Below are 21839 nucleotides of genomic sequence, written 5' to 3'. Positions count from 1 at the left end.
ATGAAGAGGAGTTTGAAGGCTTTTAAGGTGAAACTGTCACGCCAGCAAACTTGCTAGGGACTTGCCCGGCACTTGCTCTCTCCCTCTATTTGTTATCTTTCTTCTATCATTGACAGTCCCTCTAGGTTGTGGGCTGCTTGCCTGTGTTCCTGAGAAGCATCTACGGTACCAGTCTATACAGTGTGTTTTCTTTAGTGAATGACCGGTATGTTTACCGGTAATAAACTTGCACTGTTTTATGTATATGTTTGATTACATACAGCCTTGTGACAGTTTTCCTGCATGTCATAAGCATTTGAATATAAATTAAAATGTTAAAATCAAATCTGATATTGTTTTACCTTTTATTTGGTGTGTGGAAGGTGTGCGGAAGAGGGGGTAGCCTTATACGGCGAGTATATAACAAACTCTGTATTTTGAGTGGAAATGTTAGGGGGTCGTCTTATACGCCCAGTCGTCTTATACACCGGCAAATACAGTAAGTTATCTTGGTGCATTTAACTTTTCTGGCACTCAGGCGATCCATCCATAAAATGGTAATAACATTCCCTTACCAGTATGAGAGTTGAGAGCTAGGCCAAATATTCTCTTGAGGTCTTTGAAAACTCTGAATTCACCAATTTTATGATTGTTATTTTTAAACTAGAGGCCCGGTGCACGAAATTCATGCACTTGGGGGCAAGGGGTCCCTCTGCCCGACAGCCTAGGCCCACTCCATGTGGGGAGCAGGCCTAAGCCGGCAGTTGGACATCCTTAATGCTGCAGCACAGGTGAAAGAGGCTCTCGCCACCGCCGCTGTGCTCGCCAGCCATGAGCCTGGCTTCTGGCACTGACCACCAGGGGGCAGCTCCTATGTTGAGCATCTGCCCCCTGGTGGTCAGTGCAACCAGCTATTCCGCCATTTGGTCGATTTCATAATAGCCTTTTATTATATAGGATAGGATGTACCTACTAATCTTGGACTATATGGTCATCACCTTATTAATCTGCTTTGCTTTCTAGTCTTCCTCTTATGTCAATCCACAGGCCTTAAACTTGTTACAGACTTTCCTTGAAGAGCCAAAATAATAACTAAGTAACACTTTAACAATGGCTTTTATTTATTTTTTTATTCTGCTTCTGTTTAAATGTGAAATAGTCAGGATCTTTAACTTAAGGCTACTTCCCTCCATTCTGTTCCTCTTTGGTGCAAGCAGATGTTACAGTCTGAAGCCCATGCACTGTTCTAACCTAAAATATGAAAATAGCACATGGCCCCAAAGCAAAGACATATTTGTTTTATATCTCAAATTAAGAAAACTGACTAAAAAGACACAAACAACCATATTTACTTAACATATACTTGTTCATACATAGTAAACAGAGAAAATATAAACTTGTAAGAAAAAAATAAAATAAAAATACTCCAAAGATAATTCTAGTAACCCCTATTATCAAGCAAATAAGGTACTCCATTTGACAAATTTTCTGAAGAATAACAAAATGTGAAATTTAGTTTTAACCACTTTTTACATAATTTTTAATGCATTACAATGACACAAAGGAATTATTGCAATCAATAATTATAGGTTGGAGTTATCTGACTATATATAACCAGAGCACCTACATTGGAACATTCTCAATTCCCCAACTATTGCTTTCTAGTCACCTTCCTTTCTCCCTCTCTTTCAGATATATCTAACAAAATATTCAGAGTGTAGGTACATCGATGACTTTCCACATGTTGTTTTAATCAAAAATTTAAATTGGTGTCACCTTAAGCTATTTTGTTGAACTGTATAAAAGAAGTTTCACCATCTTTTAAGGCAGAATTAGCGTCTTTTTAGCAGGATTCAAAAACATTTTGGTTTTGTATATACTTAAAAACTTACTCTTCTTGTACAATTTTGGTGTGAAATTTTGACTTTTAATGGATTTTCATACTGCAATTAAAGGTCACTCAGTCAATTGCTTTACAGTCTCTGCTTTTCATTTATCTCAAGGCTAACAATAAAATGAGACACTTAAAGGCATGCATAGATTTTCGACAATTTAAAATTGTACTATTCACAGTTCAAAAAGGGGGGAAGGGGAGGAAGACTAAGACAGCTCCTAATATAACAAGCCTATCTCACAAGTACAGAGGAAAAATCTAAGCACACATGAACATGTATGTAAGCTTAAGAGATATTACTCTTCAAACAGCTCTCCAAATAACCAACTCTCTAAACTAATACTAATAGATAGGATGCAGCGTGTGAGGCTAGACAGCTTGAGTATTGCAACGTAAGAGAGAACAAAACACTTTAAAAAGTCTAACTTTAAAGGAACTTTTCCTTCCTAAAAACTTGCATTAAATAAAATTAAGAATACTAGTATCAATTTAAAAACCTCACTCCATTATAGCTATTGTTATTTTCAAATTTGATATTAAAATTCAAAGTAATTATTGCAATGCTTTAAAAAATACTTAATGGATAGGTTAAAAAAAAAAGGCAGTATAAACATTAACTGGAAAGAAAGGTTAAATGGTACTTTACCAACAAACATTTCATGAGTAGGTGTCCTAGTAGTAAAAGTGGGTACATCTGCAGGAATGGGAAGGTAAACATCACCACTACTTGTGATGAAAGGATTTAAGTTTGGAATGGCATCATCAACAGCATCTACAGTAGCAGAGAAAGGATCTGTGTAGTCCAAGTGCATTACAACAAAACGAAGAAAGGAAGTAAATTAATTAGTATCGTAATTAGTCAAAAGATGCAAAGTGAAAAGTAGTGGCTATATTACTGCTTATTAACCTTACATGCAAAAACACCTAATCACCAAGGAAGAACTGCATTTTAACATATTTTAAATTGAATCCTCAGGAAAAAAAAAACCCAAAACATTTATGTGTCCATTAATAGTAGCAAATTAAGAATAGATCTGCTTTCCAGCATTAGGAAGCCACCATCAGGTAGTTAAAAAGGAATAATAAACAAAATGCTTCTGTAAAATGGCCATCCATCTTACATCATGTTCCCCACTCTAGGTGGGACGTGTATTGACTGGTGGCAAAGCTATGTTTACTCAAAAAATTAATAACTCTTGTCTAAGTTCAGAGGTAGGAAATAAGAAAATAAAGATGAAGAAAAGAGCCAATGATGGGGAAAAGGATTTTAAGAAAATTAGAAACAGAGGCTAAAGACTGGCCATTTAGTAGACTGTGAACAGCTCTGAAGGTCAAGCTAAGAGTTTTTAAGATTTGGCTTTAAAAATAAAGAAAGGTATTGTTATTTGTTATTAAAGAAATAACAAAGGTAATGCTCCCTACTAGAATATTAGTATATGTATATATATACTATTATCAAATTCTATATGTAAAGTTGTTTTAGAATCAGGTATTTACTATACCTATATCTTACTCAAAATAATCATCATTCTAATGATAGAAAGCCATTTATCCTACCTTAAGTAAACAGAGTGAGGAAAAAAACAAAGAATAGCAACAATATAGTATCATAACTTTTTCTATTTCAACACAATAAAAAAATGAGAAGACAACAACCTGTCGTCTATTCTAGTTTGTGACCCTCAATGAAAAAGACCGTGGTACCTAAAGAGTATCAAGCACTGTATTTTACTCTAAGGCTGTATGATGGAACAAGAAGTCAGCAATGGCCTACGACCTGCTCACTCACTATGATATATGCATACTTTCCTTTAAGTCAATAAATTCAAGGCAAGTGCTCCACAAACCCCTGTTTACAAATGAAATATATAAAGAAAATATTGAAGTCATTGGCTTAAATGTCATAAATCTTTAAAAAAAGTTTTAAATTTTTGTATCATTTAAGGACCTTTCCAGGAATTATGCATTAATATGGAACATCAATTCACAACCAAAAGTCAAGTCCTTACAAAGGTATCAAAATTCACTGGTGTACTATTCAAACTCAGATGAATCATGTTAACATATTTCCCATATTAAGTTTGGAATGGCATCATCAATAGCATCTACAGTAGCAGAGAAAGGATATATGGAATAATGAGGGAAAAGATTCAGAAAAAATAATTCAGAAATAAAAGGTAGAAAATACATATGTTGTATTTTTTTGTACTAAAATAAAAATGTAATGATGACTTCTCTAACTCCTTATAAGAAGCCCATTTAAATTTAGAGTTGATTGGTTCAGTTGACTGTGCTATTTTTAAACATGCACTTTTTATAGTACATTATACTTTGATGGACAATAAGCAACAAAGAACCTCTCTAGATTTCTATGCAAAAAAAGCCATGAGAGAAGTCATTCAAAAAAAGAACACACAATTTTAGAACAGATCTACCGGTTTATGAGAAAAAACATGTTCAGGAAAGGTCACTATTAGTTATCTGCTATTCTACTGATTGATAGTGTTTTGCCTAAGCACATAATATCAACATTTTCTATTATACAAAACATCCTCAAGAAGAATATGCAGATATGTGTAAGTGCATCTGTGTTTAGGTCAATCAGACAATTAGAAAAACCAGTTCTTATCTACTTTACAAAACACGACAGGTACTCTATATGATGTTAATGAATGGAAAGACACTATAATACAAATAATAAAAACATTCATTAAAACAAAACAAAGAATCGTGTTCCAGCTAATTTCCAACTTAAATTTTATTCACTAGACTGGCAACTTTACTCTAAGTTCTTAAACATTTTAAAAATGAATTTTCCATTATTTTTAATCATTATTTATTTGGAAGTTTAGTTTTGTTATACTAGAGTCATAGAAAAATAATCCCCCCCCAAAAAGATTAAAATAGAACCTGTCCAGTCATATTATAGTCTTGAGATTCTAAATACTCTTTATACACAGAAAATTTAATTTTTTTCATAACATGTTGTTTCATGCTAGTTGGGACTTAAAGCAAATTAAACTTCAGAGTGGTAATTTTGCCTGAAGTAAATTTAGAAATCTTGCTTAAAACATACAAAGTGTACTGAGTTGATAATATTGTATATTTTTTCTGTTGTAATTTAAGTTTTCTTAGTGATGAAAACGTAAATCTTCTCAGATATTAGTATTCAATACCAAGTGCTTGTTTAGACTCCAGAACATTTCTTTAAAAATCAAAGGCTCATTAATAACGCAATGAGAGAAACAGGAAAGCTTGTGTTCTCTCTCTTTTCAGTGGAATCTTAAATGCCTTTCACATAAGCATAGAACCCTTACTTCCCTTTAACTATGTATCACTAACTTATCTGTAATTGGGAATATACATCATGTCTGTGGTGTTTATGGTAAGAGTAAGAACTAAATTAAATACCAAATCTATTAACATCCATTTTTAGCAAATGAAAAGAGAAGCATAAAATGAGATTTTAGAATCAAAAATAACTATCTTTGTTTTGTCACATGCTATAAAAGCAAAACAATGCAAAATGTTACATATTTCAAATGTTCAATGGTTAATTTCAAAAATCTTTTAAAGATTTATCATCACGATGAAAGCTTTTTATATATGACTTACTTATTAATTTATCTCAGTCTAACTTTAGTTTTAATAATAAAGTAAAAAACCATAATCTGAATGGCATGGAGATGAACAATATTCTAAGTCAGGAAGCATTCAAAATTTTTGTTTAAAATACTCTTATTAAACTACCAATATGCATAAGTAAAAACTCTGAAATTATCACCAACTCAGAAGCCAAATATCTTTATATGAAAGTCAAGACAAGATTTAAGTCTTCTTAAATTGAGTTCATAGTAAAGATCACCATCTTTTCCTCATATGTAATAATTAGCTTTTCTGCTTCTGTACTTGCTCCCACTGTACTTAATTTATATATTTTTTAACATTTTTAACAGTCTCACTTGTACACAGCAATCCTAATGTTAAAATATGGAGAAAATTATGATGGAAATAGTGCATAGGGCAAAATAAACAAAAACAGAAAAAAACATAATTAAATGTATTGGATATCCTATATAATAAAAGCCTAATATGCTAAGTGTCTGGTCGTCCGTTCAACCAATCAAAGCGCAATATGCTAATGATATGCTAAGGCCGCTCAACCACTTGCTATGTATGACCTGCACTGACTACCAGGGGACAGACAGTCAAACAGTTGACCAGTCCCTATGATGTGCACTGACCACTGGGGGCAGACGCTCCGACTGGTAGATTAGCTTGCTGCTGGGGTCTGGCTGATCAGGACTGAGGTATGGCTGGTCACACCCTGGAGCCCTCCTAAAGTCCCTCCCTGGCTGGCCAACCTCTTGCATCTCACCTGGTTCTGATCGCACACTGATGGGGTCCCTCATCCTGACCTGCGGGATGTCAGAGAGCCGGTTTCAGCCTGATCCCACAGGCCAGGCTGAGGGACCCCACTGGTGCATAAATTTGTGCACCAGGCCTCTAGTTTCCTATAACAGGATGTGGAATAATTCTTACAGGCTGAAATTAGTTAAAATTATTTTCCTACAGCAACAGTTTATTTGCCTTCACATATGAGCTCAAAATAATTTCAAGCAAAACTTTAACTTGTCATTGTTAGAATTAATTGTATATGGCGTCCAGACAAAATAATTTCCGAATTAAGTTTTTTTGAAATGTTATATTAATTTTCATTAGCCTTCTGTAAAATTTTTCACCTATTGAGAAAGACAACTTCTCAGCCTTAATTTAGAAAAACTTCTCTTTTTTTCTTTTTTAACAGGAAGCAAGCTGAAATTGCTTAAACAGCCATGCTATTTCTGCTACCCTTTTCTAAAGCAATTTATAATGAGCAAAATATAAGCACGTAAGTTTTGGCAGATTAAAAATCCTAAAACTAGAACTAATTAGAATCTTAAGAAATTCCTTTCTTAATCTGAATTAGCTGTCTACAGTTCATTTAGCTAAATCTAAAATATTTACTGACTTTAAACTAGCTTATAATTTTTAGAAACTACTACTCCTAGATCTCAAGATTTAGCTAACTTAAACTTGCCTTCAGAAACCACTATTTTTTAATTAAGTTATGGCCCACAAAAAGAGTCTAAAAATTTAATGTTTTAGTGTTTCACTACTCCTGTTGTTCTCTGACCAATATTTTGAACCAGAAATAACCCAGTCTAGAAATAAAGAAAATGCCATTCAACAAATATTTATAAAGCACCTATTATAAATCAGATATTAGGGGTATAGCACTGAAAAAAATATTTGAAAACATCTACCTTTATATAGATTATGTTCTATTATACAAAAGGGAACCTTAAGAAATAATTATAAAAAACACAAAACATAAAAGTTCTTAAAACTCAAATTATTAAAATAAAGATGAAAAAAGTCTAATTCATGTCATAAAAACTCACTACGTTCTTTATCTTTGATATGAGAGAGCCAATCAATTCAGAGTTTACATATGAGCCACACATAAATTTTAAAGTAAGTTTGCCATTCTCCATAGTTCCCTAGACCAGCAGTCGCCAGCTGGTGGTCCACGGACCACTAATGTGGTCCTTGAGGTCTAAAAGGTTGGCGACCGCTGCCCTAGACAGTGCCCTTTCTCAGAATATCTCCTTTCCCTCCCAAATATTTTTTGAGTATTTGCAAAATAATACTTACACATATACTAACAAAGAGAAGGATCAAAACCTACCAAAGGAAATGATTTGAAAGTATACTAAATGTCTAAGCAAAACTGCTTAAAATCTGACATGGACTAGGCTCACTCCTTTACAGATGCCCCAGTCATGGTCATGATATAGTCATCAAAGAACTACTACAAGTTAGCAAAACATTCCTGTTGGTACTAGGAGGAAAATCTTTGAATACCAAAATCATATAGGTCTGAATTAAATCAATATTTTAAATACAAGTAGTATATAAAGTTTGTCATGACATTCCTGGTCAGAACATAGTTCATTCATTGCCTGATAACACCATCTGAGTTTTATTTGAACTTTATCATATACTTGCACAAGATGAGTTTTTTCCCCCTTCAAGTAAATTTTTTTCTATACCAAAAGTAAAATGACTATTACACATTTTCTGATTATGGAGTATAAAGTCAACAATGAAAGAGTAATTTTATACTTAAACATACACTTGGTCCTTTCTCTTCATCTTCATTAAACCTCATTTCATAATTTAATTGAACATGAATTCTAAAATTACATTTATAATTAAAAAACATGTCTGCAAAGGGCAAACTGACTTCATTGCCATTTTCTTATTTTTTTAAGTTCTCATGTGTCAAGTATAATCTAAACTATGCAAATAACTAAAATACCACAGAATAGGGAAAGGGAGGGAAGATGCCTGTACAATATATTAAGTAGACTTCATTAATGCTTACCTCCCCATGTACTTGCTACCTGAGAAGAAGCTGACATAGAAAGTCCAGGTGGGTGAAAAGTTGGCTGCTGCAAATCAAGCAAATCATTTGGTAGCTTCGATGAGCTAGGAAGATATTTTGAAAAGATGATTTATTAGGTACATTTTGCCACCTTAGTCACTTCCTTTTCCCAAGTAAGAAAGAACATTACAAAGAAAACTGAGGGAAAGCCTCAATAATGTAAATCTCAAAAGGAGGAACAATTTCAGTAAGATAACAATGGCACATCCCTCACACAACAGCATATTTCTAAGAAGGCCTAGAAAAATATTCAAGTACCCATATCTTCAGTTTGCATAGGATTCAAGTAATTAATCCTTCAGGAAAAGATCAATAACTTCCCCAGTAAAATAACTGATTTCCTTATTGAAATGAACCTAAATGACATGATTCAAAATATGAAACATCATGGCAATTTTAATTTTTTTTAAAGTTTTTTTTCCTTTTAATCTTTAAAGAATTTCAATTGCATTTGCAGTATCAAAAAGCCTACACAAAGTAAAATATCTATTAACCTCACCTCTACTGCTTCATACTCCAAACATGTCAATAATTCAGGGAAAAATTATACATGCATCTATGCTATAAACTTATAACAGAGCCATCCATTACACAACTCCAGAGAGGAATGCTTATATATTTTTTAACACAAGACTTTTATGTAATTAAGGAATAACAACTCAAAAAACAATCCTAGAATTTCCATGAACTGAAGCATTAAGTGTACCACAGCTTAGATCACTTTTAACTTACACTTAAAACTGTTTTAAAGAAATGTCTTTTGGATATAAAAAATAGTTTTATCATTGGTAAGTTAAAAGTACAAATATATTTAGAATATACAATAAGCATTCTGTAATAGGCTGTAAGATTTGCCCTCAATTACTATAAAAAAGGTGAAAACTTCTGAGTAAATTAAGTGAAATAAAACATAGTCAAATTAGATGAAAAAAATATTTTTCATCCTCAAACATTCAACATTCTTTTCCATTCATTTCCCCTAAAACAGACTTCTTTTTAAGTCCCCAAGTGGAAAATTGAACACTTAATGGGATCGATGTCATTTTATTAGGAATTAAGGAAAATGGCATACAAAAACAAAACAAAAAATATAGCTGAAAGAAAAACACATAACTAAATTCACCAAACAGCTGAGACTTTAGGGAGCTAAACATGTGTAAATCTGGGAACCTGTTGAAAATGAAAATTCTTGGTCCTCACCCGACACCAATAAATCAGAAACTCAGGGTGAGACTAAGAAATCTGTGGTTTAACTAATCCTCCAGGTGATTCTGATGCTTACTTAATATTGAGAAACTGACCTATACCAAACCATGCATTATCTTATTTGGAAACTGAGGTTTTTAAAAAAAAAGATTAAGAAATAACAGAGCCAGGATTCAAACCACAATCTGACTTTCACTCTTCTATTTTAAACCACTATGAAGTAAAAGACAGAACAGATTTGAAAAAGCCAGTTATTCTAAGTTGCCTGGAAATATTAAGTAGCTTAAATTAAGTAACAAGATTATTCATGTTGATCTGGTAGGCTTCAATAGGCAACTAAACTATTACTATGCTCCAGATTACTGAGTTTAACACCAAGGAATGGATAAGGAAAAGACATTTAATACCCAATGAAAGGATATTTTGAAATACATCTCTCTCTTTCTCTCTTACACACACATCTCCAAGAGTTATAAGGGGTCTTGAACCATTAGACACCTCATAAATGTGTTTGTAAACAATGACATGTTTGCCAAGAGACAATCTACTCTATTCCAATTACTATAAATTTATAATTTAGCTATCTTGCATTTCCTAAATAGGCAAAATACAAACTCTTATCACTTATATTTAGTTATTATACCTATACTACCACTTATCAGCACCTCCTTTGTATGAATTTATGATTACAAATGATAAATTAAACCTGAAAAGCTCTGCATAATTTCTATTAGCAGTCTTTAAACCTAAGTATTCAATAGAAATCTTTACCCTCTCCACTTACCTGTTAGAAGAACTAGGGGTAGAAAACAGGTCAATGACTGGTACAGTCGTTATACCCCCTGCTGAGGTGGACACAGGAGAGGCTGCAGTTGTTAAAGAGGTATGAGGTTTCTTTGCAAGTTCTTTTAGGCGCTGTTCCTGTTGAGAAAGGTAACGACCATAAGGAATCCAGAAGCAGATTTGTTTGTATGTCCTCAAACAAAAGTATTTTCTAATTTTATTCTGATAGCAGAAAGGTATTCTGTTTATTAAGTCATCCAATTTCAGGATGAAAAATTAGACTAAGTACCGAGTTTTACCTCTTATGGACAACTATATGTTAAATACTGTTAGTTTCTATACAGATCCTAATTATTTTATGAACACCTGTATTTGTTTTTCCAAATAACAAGAATGCACACACCTACCTTTAAAGCTTTTAAACGAGCCTGTTCTTCCTCTAATGCTGCCTGCTTTTCCCTTTCATCCACTTTGGTAAGAGACAAGCCAGTACTTGCCAGGGAAGAGACTGCGTTGGAAAGTGTCGTCGCCCTATAATAATTGGACAAAGGTAATTTGGCCTTCTGCCCAACATTTCACATTACAACCCGGTTATAAAATGATCTGGCAACCAAGAGGAACTATAATTATGAACGTCTGAAGTCAAAACCAGTACTTCATATGAAATATTCTACCCAGTAACCTAGAGAAATATTAGCAGTTAGATGATTTACACACACATTCACACTTTTTGTCATTGTTATTGTTGTTAATCCTCACCAGAGGATATTTTTTCCACTGATTTTTAAAGAGAGTGAGAGGGAGGGTAGGGGAAAGAGATAGAGAAACAATGTGAGAGAGACAGGCACACATGCCCCGACCACGGCCAGGGATGGAACCTGCAACCCAAGCACAAGCCATTGATTGGGAATAGAACCTGCAATCCTTTGGTGCATGACATGGTGCTCTAACCACTGACCACACTGGCTAGGGCCACATATTCACTCTTTTTAAAGTAAGAGTTGGATTTTGGACAGGGTTCTCAATAACTGTGAGACATTGCAGACTGATGAAAATATAGTATTCCAAGCCCAAAGGAAGGGAACCTATACAATTAGGAAAGAGCTCACATACTCTTGAGAAAACCCAGATGAATAAAAAATACTGAGTTTCTCACAGGAAATAACTCCAATAATTTATAGCCTGGGTTTTTGCAGTGCTACCACAGGAACAGTAAAACATGAATACTAGTGATAATGTGTCTAGGTATGTTTCCTTTATACTACCCAAAGATGTAGTTCCCAGAGGACCACAGGATACCGCAAAGGAAGGTCAATTTCATTCCAGTCACTGGTCCATCTGGCACCTACTTTATCTGCTACACTTTTAAATTAGAATTTCCTTTTCAAGCATATTAGTCATGCACAATGCATCATCTCTCACTAGCAGATTCTCAGTAAGCTGCTTCCTTTCCCTTATATCAACACCTTACCAATACCATAAACCCCAACATTAAATTCCCAAATGTTAATTCTTGATAAAATAAACCCATGTGGCAAAGAATGCTAACCTGAAGAACTACTCTTCTCTAATGACCTTTATTCATTTTCATTTTATCCCAAATCAAGCATCATTAATTTCGAAAGCAAAAGTGGCAAGAATATTTAAATTTTATGTAAAACTAATTTAATAAAGGAGCGAGTAATATACTTGTCACAGAAATGCAAGAAACTCAACAATTTTTTTTAATCCTCACCTGAAGATATGTTTTTATTGATTTTATTAGAGAGAGAGAAACATCAATGTAAGAGAGAAACATCAATTGGTTGTCTCTCATACACGTCCTGACCAGGGATCAAACCCACAATCTTTTTTGGTGTACTCTCCAACCAACTAAGCCACCCAGACAAGGCAAGAAACCCAACAAATTTACAGTCTCCTTGGCTTTATTTTTCATTACTTTCTCAAATCTCTGGGCCTTATAATTTGGGCCTATACGTCTAAAAGCCTACTAGAAAATTCAGAGAGCATATTTAGAATTAAAAATTATTAAAATTTAGTAACAATATTTTCCTTTACAAATTACTTAAATTTTGTTGCTAAAAACACCAAATTCTGAAACAACAATAAAAAAATGTCTAAAAAGAAGGTTCTCATTGAATTTCATACAAAATTTTTTCGTATTGTTAAAAAGAAATCTTTCTAAGAATACATGAACATTACTTCAATCACTACCCAACACAGAAATCATGTTAAAGACTGATGTAAGATGGTCTGTGTTACTTTCAATTTTCTAAGTTAATTGGTCTTTGTCTTGGAAATCAGCCTAACAGACTGATTAAAATATAGTATGTCAATAATTAACCTTGTGAACTGACATTAGAGAAAGATGATAAAATCTGATGTCAGACATCCTAGGTTTGAGGCCCAGAGTTACTACTAGCATAGTTCACAGGGCTATTGTGAGGTTTAATCAAATCTGTAAAAAAGGCAATTTAAAATTATAAAACATCATACGAATCAATGTGTTAACATCTTTAAGAGAACTCTTCACACTATGAACACAATTCTACACCAAGTAGTCACTGTCATCACCTTAACAGATGCTACCATTTATTGAAGATCAGGAACTATTCTAAGAATTTACATGTATTAATCCATTTTAACCCTTCACAGCAATCCTATGAAGCTGATACTACTGTTAAATCAATTTTATAAGTTATTAAATCAAGATACAGAGACATTAAATAACTTAGAATTTGAGCTGGATTCATCGACTCTCTCAGAAACATCACTCCTGATCTTTGCCCTCTGAAGAATAATGTACCTGCTTGCAGCTGTAGAATCTTTGATTTTCTTTCCTTCCAAGGAAGCTAAATGTTGTTCCAAAGCATCAAGAAGACTACTGGGGGCCTGAAATTATAGAAATAAGACTTTCATGATAATCAGGCCATTGATCAAAGTAAATCAAGTATCATCTGACAGGAGGGAAACAAAAATAATGAACTAATTAACAATGGAATTTTAGCTACCTAAGAATGACACTATTTTTATTGTTATACTAGAGGCCCAATGCACAAAATTCATGCCAGGGGATCGGCTCTCACGGCTGCAGCGGCTTGCCTTGGCCCTCGCATCCCCGGCTTCAGTCGGGAAGGTTGTCCAGACGGTTGTTCGGCTGTCTGGTCCAATTAGCATATTGCGCTTTTATTATTATAGACTAGAGGCCCGATGCACAAAAATTGTACAAGAGTAGGCCTTCCTTCCCCCGGCTGCTGACACCGGCTTCCCTCTGGCACCCGGGACCCAGGCTTCCCTTGTAGACCCAGTCATCTGGAAGGACATCCGGTCTAATTAGCATATTATACTTTTATTATTATAGATAAGAATGACCTAGTAAGGGGTATTAATAAACATAATAAAAATATGAAAACTAAGATTATGTAAACATTTAAGAGGACCCTTAAATTTTTAAAATATTTAACTTATTAAAAGAGAACCATACTCCTAAAAGCTAAACATACTGTTGAGCATGTTCCTGGTGCTTAATAAGTATTTTCTGATTAATTTTTGAATAATTATTGATAAATGAAACTGAAGACTAACATTAAAGAAATAAAAATTAAAATCACAATGAAATACAACTTCTTACCAACTAGAATGCCTGAAGTTAAATGGACTAGCAATATCAAATGTTGGTGCATCTCCCATATAATGTTGGTAGTACATCCACCGTGAAAAATGATCTGGATGTTTTTTATGAAGTCAAAATATACATCCACCTTAATTACCCAATTCCATTCCTAATTATTCACCCAAAATAGATACAAAAGTGTTTCTCCTCAAGAAAAGACTTGTTCAAGAACGATTTAAGTAGCTTTATTTATAAATAGTAAAAAACTGTAAATAATCCAAAAGTCCATCATTTGGAAAATGCATAAACAAAATTGTGGCAAATATGCAGCAATAAAGAATAATTTAATGGTACTTTCAATGACATGGACAGATCTCAAAACACAATGATGAACAAAAGAAGCCAGACACAGGAATAAATACTTGCATGATTCCACTTATATTAAATTCAAGATCTGATAAAATTACATTATTAGAAATCTAAACAGTGGTTTGCAGAGAGTGACTGGAAAGGCACACAAGAATTGAGGTGATAGAATTTATTTTTATCAAATGTTTATAGTTATCAAACCTCACTGATATAGATATTTACCTCAATTTTTTTTTTTTTAAAAAAGACTAGCTTTTAAACTCTCAGGCTCTATGGCAAATCTCAACTTAATATAAAGAGTTAATCACTTTCAAAAGGGCAACTTTTCAATGATCTGAGAAAAAACTATTACTAAGTGAAGCAAATGCATCAGTGGCATTTAATTACCCCAAATACTGAGATAAAGTTTCTGAATTACAGGGATCTAACAATAGCTGTAAGAGGCAAAACTAGCTAATTTCTCTAACAATTATAACTTGAACAATTTCCTTCATCCTTTATTTGCTATACATATAAAGACCTTAGCACAAAGCAGATACAGTAGAAAATCAACTAAAACCAAAAATGTTGTATTGTAACATTGACATTTATGTTGAATTGAGAACACATGTGCAACTCACCCACCCCCAACAAAACCGTTGCAAAATCAGCAGGCAAAGCATTATCCCAAGAGTTCTTATCAGAGATGATGAGAATGTTGATGACAGTAGTTAAAATTTTAAAAAATCCTATAACACAACAGGCACTGTGCTAGCTACTTTGTATAAATTCACTGCTATGAGGAAGACACTACTAGTATACCCTTTACAAACAAAGGACCTGAGATAGTGAAAATTAAGTTACTTATCCAAGAACATATATCTAATACATAGTGGGAGCCAACATAGAGTCTAAAGCATGTCTGACCTGAAAGCCTAGAAAGAAATTACTATGCTACAGAATCCTAAACTAAAATTGTGGTCATTTAAACTACAGTTAACATTTTCCTGAAAGGTTTAAGCTGAGGCTTACAAATATTAAACTACCAGGTTAAGATAAATAACAACAAACTATTTCCAAAATCCCTTCTACATACATCTTGCTATTTTTTTAAAGTAATCTCAAATTTCCATTCCTGTGTATAATAACCACCATTATCTTCCCTGAAGTACAAATAGCTTTGTTTTAGTTCACTTTTGAAAAATTTCTGAATCATTCAGAAATCATCAATTAAGAGGGAAGGACGGAGGATCAGGAAGCTGGTGAATCCTACCCAATTTCAATGCCATGGATAAAGTACAGAAATATGACAGTCTGGCCTGGGTCTTATATTTTTATAACAAAAGATAGGTGAAAGTGACTTGACAAATGGCGTAACAGGGAATCTGAAACTGCCAAATCAGTTTATACACATACTAGTGGCCCAGTGCACAAATTCATGCACATTGAAAGGAAATTAATTAGAAGAAATATTTTAATATTACTATTCGCCCTTTCTCTATAATAGAAGTGTCAACCAAATTCGCGATCGACAATGACAGATGGAAACACACGCATGCGATAGGTGCCAGAGAGAGCTTTATATGTACTGTCTTACTTTTTTTCAGTCGGGTTAAGTTTCTAAGTCTCCATTTTACAGATAATGAAAGAAAAATAGGATTCCATCGAGTCTATCTACCAACTCCAGGACTTCTGTGAGGATCAACTGAGATGAAGCACGGGAAAAAGCTTCACAGACATTTGGTTAGTGTGAAATGTTTCCACCTGGCTGTAAAACAAGTCATATTCCTGAGCTGAAGAAACTGCAAGGAGGCTAGTTGCTAGGGAGAGGAAGCCGGGTGTTGCTACATTACGTCATTACCCAGCATCCACAGCCACCTTTTCTGGGCTGGCCATGGGGTCTCGGTAGAGTCAGCTGTGATTTGGTGGGGTGTTGCTCCAGGGTGGTGGCGGGGCCTGTGTCCCACTTGGGGGAAGCTGAGTGTTGCTTTGTCGGCGCCAGGTCCACACTGCCATTTCTCTGTAAATGGCCAGTGTGCGTCACAGCAGCTCCTGCATTGAGCGTCTGCCCTCTGGTGATCAGTGCACAGCATAGTGACCAGTCAGATGGGTGGAAGGACACTTAGCATATTAGCCTTTTATATATACATATAGATATAGATTGTTCTAGCAATGATTTTCCTCACATCTTAGGAACAATGTACTCAATCTTAATAAGGTCAATTTATCTCAAACGCAGAGTGTTTTATTTACATACTAGAGGCCCAATGCACAAAATTTGTGCAAGGGCTTTGGCCCTGGGCCCCACCCGCGGATACCATGGCTACAGCCAGGGGCCTCTGCCACAGCTTTGTCTGGAAGGAAGGACGTCTGGTCTAATTAGCATATTATGCTTTTATTATTATAGATAACCCAAACTAGATCTATTATGTACTCTTGGCCTGGAAATCAAAGGGATGAAACAGAACAAGTTCAGTACAGAGAAATACAAAAAGACCTTTATTTAAAAGATGTCCCAGAGCAATTTAAAATGAGGTAAAAGAGTCTCTTAAGGAGAGAGGTGATACAAATGTTACAAGGACAGTTTATGCCAGGTACTTCCATTCCTAATATTCAGTAAAAACAAATAAACAAAAACAGTAAAAGTCGGAAAAAAGATAAAAGCAGGTTTAAAGTTTCTTTCCTGTAATTAAAAATATATATATATTTATTGATTTCAGAGGGAGGAATGGTGAGGGAGAGAGAGAAACATCAATGATGAGAGAGAATCATAGATCAGTTGCCTCCTGCACACTACCTCTACTGGGGATAGAGCCTGAACCCTGGGCATATGCCCTGACCAGGAATCAAACATCCTGGTTACCTCCTGGTTCATAGGTCAATGCTCAACCACTGAACCACACTGGCCAGGCCCTAAAATATTTTTTTTTATGATGATAAAATCAATGTAATAGCTAACAATGAGTCCTTAATGCTGCGTTTAGGTTAACTCATTTAATCGCCCCAACAACCTTATGAAGTGGGTATTACAATATCTCCATTTTAGAGATGATGAAACTGAAGCAGAGAGAGTAACTTCCCCAAATCACAGGTGAGCTAGTGGCACAGCTGGGACTCAAACAGATTATCAAAGCCTGCTCTCTTCTTCCAAATCATGTTTTGAGGTTTATCTCTATTTAATACTCCTACCTGAGTCAAATAGCCAAAGCATAAGGTTTAAAACAGGAAACATAAATCCTGTATAAAATAATTATCTATCTTCAAGTGGGGCAAAGGAAATATCCTTTGAAAACTCAAACAAACTGGGGGTTTGTCTTGTATTCTATCAGAGGAAACAAATTGGGGGGGAAATTCTCTATCAATAGTGCACATTTTGCTTTAAAAATACCATTCTCTAAGTTCAATTCTTCCTTTTGATGATGACAGGAAAGAGAGATTAAAAAGAATAAACTAAAAGAATGATATAGCAGTGGCTAGCTCCACCAATATAAGAAGTGAATAGAACACCCTATATGATCATGCTAGAACAATTATCATCAATACATTAAAATCTGTCAAGAAAAATCACACTGATTTCCTTGTTAGCATGAGCTGAATATTATTCACTTGGTGCCTTTCACACCTACCTAACAATACATAGCAGGCAGTGAATTGATATAAAAATATACTTACCTGTGAAAGGTCTGGTATATCACCTCTGTCAATTCCAACTTGCTGTAAGAAGAAGCAACATTGTATTTAATAGATAAAATTATAATAAAGATGTTATATAAATAACTAGAAAATGACATTTATGACTAGTTCTGTGAACACTATTTTAGATAAGACTTCAGAAAAATATTTAATCTCCAAATATATCATTCAGTATTTCCAGGGACTTAGATGTTATTTGATGGCTCTAAAGTTGTAACAAGAGGAAAACCAGAGTTTTTGGAAATTCAGTAAGACTATTAAATTACCATCTCTGTATCTTCTAAGCACCTGTATCTTGTCATAATCTGAAAAACCCATCACTTCATGATGCTATATGATAAAAACCCATGGCAAGAATGAAGGCTGACTACAAAGAAGTTTCCTGCGGCATGAAAGGAGTTAAAAAAAAAAACCTGATGACAATAACTTTGTCTTCCTCAGTAAAATATGCTTTCCCAGGCAATCACCATAGAGAACAATTTTGTAAATCTATGTTCGCTCAAGTAGGCCAGTTTTATACAAATGCAAACTGGTATTTAACCAGGATATAATTATTTTCACAAAGCAATCCCAAACAGGCTGTCATGATGTTCAAGCGCTAGACAACTTCCAGCAAAAGAAGATAAAAACGATTCCTATTTATTATTCTAGTACCCAAATTAAAAAACTCTTCCCCTCCCTGGGTTTATGTTTCATTTTCTAATCATTCTCTCTTCTCAAGGGCCACCCCAGAATGACATCAGTAGAAAAGTTGATAAAATAATTCAAACTGAGATCTTAATAGCTAATCAATAACTAATAAATATGTCCCTTTCAAACACATTTAAAAATGTTACTTGTGCCTTTTTACTCCAAGAACTAAGATCTCATAATGAAATTACAATCCCAAAGACAGCATCATGAAAAAGTATTTTAGGGCAGGAGAATTTTCTTATTTCTCAGATAATATGGAACAGATAGTCTATTCCATCTCAAAGTAAGACCAGCAGATCTGGAAGTAAACAAGGATTTAAAACTTAAGTCAATAATTATAACTATCAAATGCAAAGGATATAACAGGCCAAAAGGGAAAGTTAACAAATTAAAATGTATTTAAAGAATTTACTGGAATCATAGCACAAACTTTTATCTTCTGCTTTTAATGTGACTGGCCCTACAAAAATGGGGGGGGGAAACATTAATTTCTCTGAAAGATACTTCAAATTCAAAATAAACTGCAGTAGACTTTATAAAATAGCTGATTAACACCACAAAGCACATTTTTTTTCAAAGGTCTCACCATCCTGTTGTATTCATCTGCTACAGAATAAAATCACTATGGTAAATAGAGCTAAAATCACCAACTTGCTAGTTCCAGTTTAACTACTTTGATATAACTACAGCCTAGCCATCTTCCAGAATTATCCTAGTAAGACATCTCTGGTGGTGATAGGTAGAGAGAGGGTAAAGAAAAACAAACAAAAGCACTTTAAGACCTGACTCTGTACAAGCAAGATACTGCCTGTAAGCATTACCACAACTTTTCTGTGACAATTTCAGAAAATTATTTCTTAACTAGATTTGCAATATTAGATTATTCTACTACCCATACTCATGGTTTTTATAATCACTGAAAAACAATAAATTCACTTCTGCGGGGGAACAAAACATTTTGAACAATGTGGCTCCAGTTGCAAGTCTCACTGAAGAGACTTTAGCACTATCATTGAATAGTCTTTACCATATTTAAAACAATAAATCTTCTAAAATACAGGACTAATTCCAACTATAAAAATCGCTGACACTACTGTGTGCCACCTACCTAATTTATAAATAAATTTTAAATTACCTGTCAATGTTCAGTATTGAATTAAATATACAGTTATAGACAAAAAAGCAGATTAAGAAATACAGTCACTTAAAGACAGTTTACCTCTGCAACTTTGAGAAACTCTGAGATTCTTGTCATCCTGGTCAGGAACTTCTTATAGATGTCAAGACCTTCTTTGCACTGGTTCTTTTTCATATCAAAATATTTTTCTGCCAAAAGAAGATATAAAAATACTTTTACTCACATAAAATTATAACACTCAAAAAGAAATGTGGACACATTTGATATATGATATTTGTACTTTGGCACTCTTTGAAAGCCAAATGCAAATCCCACTGGGAAAAACAGAGTGTTTCTAGGCAAAATAACTGCATTCCATATACAGTTAACTCCTGAACAATGCAGGGGGGGTTAGGAGCACCAATTCCCTTGCAATTGAAAATCTGCATATAAATTTTGACTTCCCAAAATATTACCCAATAATAGATTGGGAAGCCTTAAGAATAACAGTCAATTAACATATATTTTGTATGTTACATATGTTCTATACTATAGTGTTATAAAAAAGTAAGCTAGAGAAAAAAAAATCATAAGAGCCCTAAACGATGTTGGTCAGTGGTAACAGCATCATCCCGGGCACTGAAAGGTCGGTCTCAGGTTCTAATTCCAGTCAAAGGCAAATAGCTGATTGTGAGGCAACCAGCTTCACATGGATGTTTCCCTCTCTCTCCTCCTCTCCCCCCACCCCCCCGCTCCTCCCACTTCGACTCTCAATGGAAAAAACTATCCTCATGTAAGGATTAACAAAACAAAAGAACAAAAAAAGAGAGAAAATAATAAGAAAAATATATTTACTATATTTGTTGAAAAAAATATCTGTGCTGTTCAAGGATCAACCATATACCAAATACACAATAAAGCACCATATAGTCTTAAAATGCCTCAAAACACCTCATCCTTTAAAAAAAAATGTTTAATGCATTTAAAATAATTATCCATTTTAAAATTAAGTTTAGAAAAAATATCAATTTTTATAGTTAAAGTTAATTATGGAGTAAATTATGAAGAAATAAGATTTTTCCTGGACAGAAAATTCCAAGTTAATTTTAAGGAATTTTTGTATTTCTACAAATTATAAAACTGATAGAGGAAAACACAGATATATCTAAAAAATATAAAGTTCATTTAGCTAAACATTCTAGTTGTAAAAGTATATTTAATAACTTAGCATATGTAAGAGGTATAAAATTTCTGCCCAAATAAATTGTTACAACAAATGAATATATCTCAATAAATATTTATTTAACCTTAAGTAACAACTCAGACAATATTAGTTACCCATATGGCACAAGATAAGAAATAAAATGTCATTAAGCTACAGCAATATTTACCCAATAGGTTAATAATTCCTTCATTGTATGCTGCAAACAGTCTAATGGCATCTTTGAACAAGAGCATGAAGGCAGCATTTATTACTCCATTTGTAAGTTCATTACTATTAACCTGGGGGGAAAATTAGAAAAGAAAAATTAGCTAATCTTATGTTTTAAATAACAATGACTTCCTTCAAATTAAAATACAGTGAATTCATATATTTAGATGTATTAAAGAAAAAGACATTTATTTCTTGCAATTAGAGTTACAGCCAAAGAGTGCAAAAATCTTAATCAAAGAGTTTAGATGTTTGTAAAAGCCACAAGCAAACAAACATCCTACATTAAATTTAATTTTGAAATAAATAGTTGAGAACAAAAGTACCCTTAACTCTTGAAATTCATGGGCTATATCTCAGAAGTCTTTTAGTATAAGTTCATTTCAACATTAAATACTTCTACTCGCAAAATAAAGCCCTTTTCTAGATGGATGTTCACTTTGAGTCATGAAGGACTTACTGAATATTTTTACAGCAAAAGGTATTTATTTATTAAACTGGAGGCCCGGTGGACAAAACTTTGTGCACTGGGGGGATGTGGGGGGGGGGAGTGGGAGGGTCCCTCAGCCCAGGCTGTGCCCGCTCGCAGTC

The 21839-nt window shown here is 33.9% G+C and overlaps 1 protein-coding gene across 18 annotated transcripts in view; it reads right to left on the bottom strand.

The window, feature by feature from the left end:
- PICALM (phosphatidylinositol binding clathrin assembly protein) overlaps nucleotides 1–21839 on the bottom strand; it is a 73520-nt gene that overhangs the window by 32079 nt on the left and 19602 nt on the right. For 8 of the 18 annotated variants that reach the window (XM_015558843.1, XM_015558837.1, XM_015558842.1 and 5 more), the window contains 8 exons: nucleotides 21208–21319; nucleotides 19919–20025; nucleotides 17986–18027; nucleotides 13159–13244; nucleotides 10760–10883; nucleotides 10354–10490; nucleotides 8304–8407; nucleotides 2520–2666 (listed from right to left, as the gene is read on the bottom strand). In XM_015558843.1, coding sequence (XP_015414329.1) covers nucleotides 2520–2666; nucleotides 8304–8407; nucleotides 10354–10490; nucleotides 10760–10883; nucleotides 13159–13244; nucleotides 17986–18027; nucleotides 19919–20025; nucleotides 21208–21319 — 859 coding nt within the window. The remainder of the gene's footprint in view (nucleotides 1–2519; nucleotides 2667–8303; nucleotides 8408–10353; nucleotides 10491–10759; nucleotides 10884–13158; nucleotides 13245–17985; nucleotides 18028–19918; nucleotides 20026–21207; nucleotides 21320–21839) is intronic. The other 10 variants (XM_015558845.1, XM_015558846.1, XM_015558854.1 and 7 more) reach the window with 2 other exon arrangements.

This window comes from Myotis davidii, unplaced genomic scaffold (assembly GCF_000327345.1).
Source record: "Myotis davidii unplaced genomic scaffold, ASM32734v1 scaffold430, whole genome shotgun sequence".
NCBI classification, from domain to species: Eukaryota; Metazoa; Chordata; class Mammalia; order Chiroptera; family Vespertilionidae; genus Myotis; species Myotis davidii.
This window is presented reverse-complemented; position numbering and strand designations above follow the sequence as displayed.